We start from the raw sequence: 1121 nt of genomic DNA on the forward strand, positions 1-1121 counted from the left end.
ACGGCACCACTCACTTTGCATGACGCTGGTGTCTTGTCTTGAAATATTTAGTCTTTGGACATTTACATTTTTAATATTGTTGCATTACTTTAGCATGTTCGTCTCCATAAGTTCTTATTCATCAGTGAAATTTACATATAATCTAACACTTTAAGATTTTGTTCACTGATGGATTTTGTTCACTGATCCTCCAAACTGGTTACCTGCTGAAAGGTGGAGGACCAATCAGGAAGCGAGACGGAGTCACGAGACTGTTGCGTGCACCAATTGGAGAAGAGAGACTGTCATGCGTAATGCGGATAGGCTGAGGAGATGTGTGACGTCATGTGGGATGGGTGATGTGTCATGGAATGTCCCGAAGCAGCGGCGATGTTGGAGTAGAGGTTCGCGCCGGGGTTGGTCCAGTACGACGTCGGCGAAGGGAATATGCTCGCTGGGGAGGACAAGGAACTTTGGTCAGTAACACGAAGCGTTCACAGAAAGGCCTTAACGTATAGCACAAGCGAATAACCACCATCGGTAATACACCTTTTCATCATGACAAAGGAAAGCAACAAACTAAAACTTTCACAAACTAAGATTTCAAGATCTCCTACTAAGAAGCAGCGAGCAACTAACCTGTGGAGGAGGGTATGCCTGTGTGTGTGCTCATGAAGTTGAGCTTGGTGGTGGGGTGGTAGGAGGACATGAAGAGGTCGCTCTGGTATTTGTATGCTGTAGGGGTCTGCGCCGGCGGGCTGGGTGGCCGCGGCCAGGCCCTGGAAGTCGAACTTGTAGGCGTAGCGCTTTCCGTGCACCTTCGTCATGATGTTCTTGTCATAGTAGTATCTGGAGGGAGGAGAGGGCAGAAGGGGGCGTGAGTCCTGTTGGTCTCGGGAAATGTGTTATATTGTTTGTCGTAACAATGTATATATTTCTCTCTCTCTCTCTCTCTCTCTCTCTCTCTCTCTCTCTCTCTCTCTCTCTCTCTCTCTCTCTCTCTCTCTCTCTCTCTCTCTCTCTCTTCCTTCCTCTTTTCCCCTCTCTTTCATTAATTTCCCCTAATTCTGGATTTCTCCATCTCCCTTCTACGTCCTACTCTTTCAATTTCAATTTCTCATCTTCCTAAACTCGATCTCTTA

The 1121-nt window shown here is 46.8% G+C and overlaps 1 protein-coding gene across 1 annotated transcript in view; it reads right to left on the minus strand.

Moving 5' to 3' along the window:
• Window positions 1-284: 284 nt before the first annotated feature.
• LOC125045598 (transcriptional regulator ERG homolog) overlaps window positions 285-1121 on the minus strand; it is a 40163-nt gene continuing 39326 nt past the window's right edge. Inside the window, 3 exon segments of the mRNA XM_047642963.1 lie at window positions 285-450; window positions 615-721; window positions 723-828. Coding sequence (XP_047498919.1) covers window positions 285-450; window positions 615-721; window positions 723-828 — 379 coding nt within the window.

This window comes from Penaeus chinensis, chromosome 37 (genome assembly GCF_019202785.1).
Source record: "Penaeus chinensis breed Huanghai No. 1 chromosome 37, ASM1920278v2, whole genome shotgun sequence".
Taxonomy (NCBI): domain Eukaryota; kingdom Metazoa; phylum Arthropoda; class Malacostraca; order Decapoda; family Penaeidae; genus Penaeus; species Penaeus chinensis.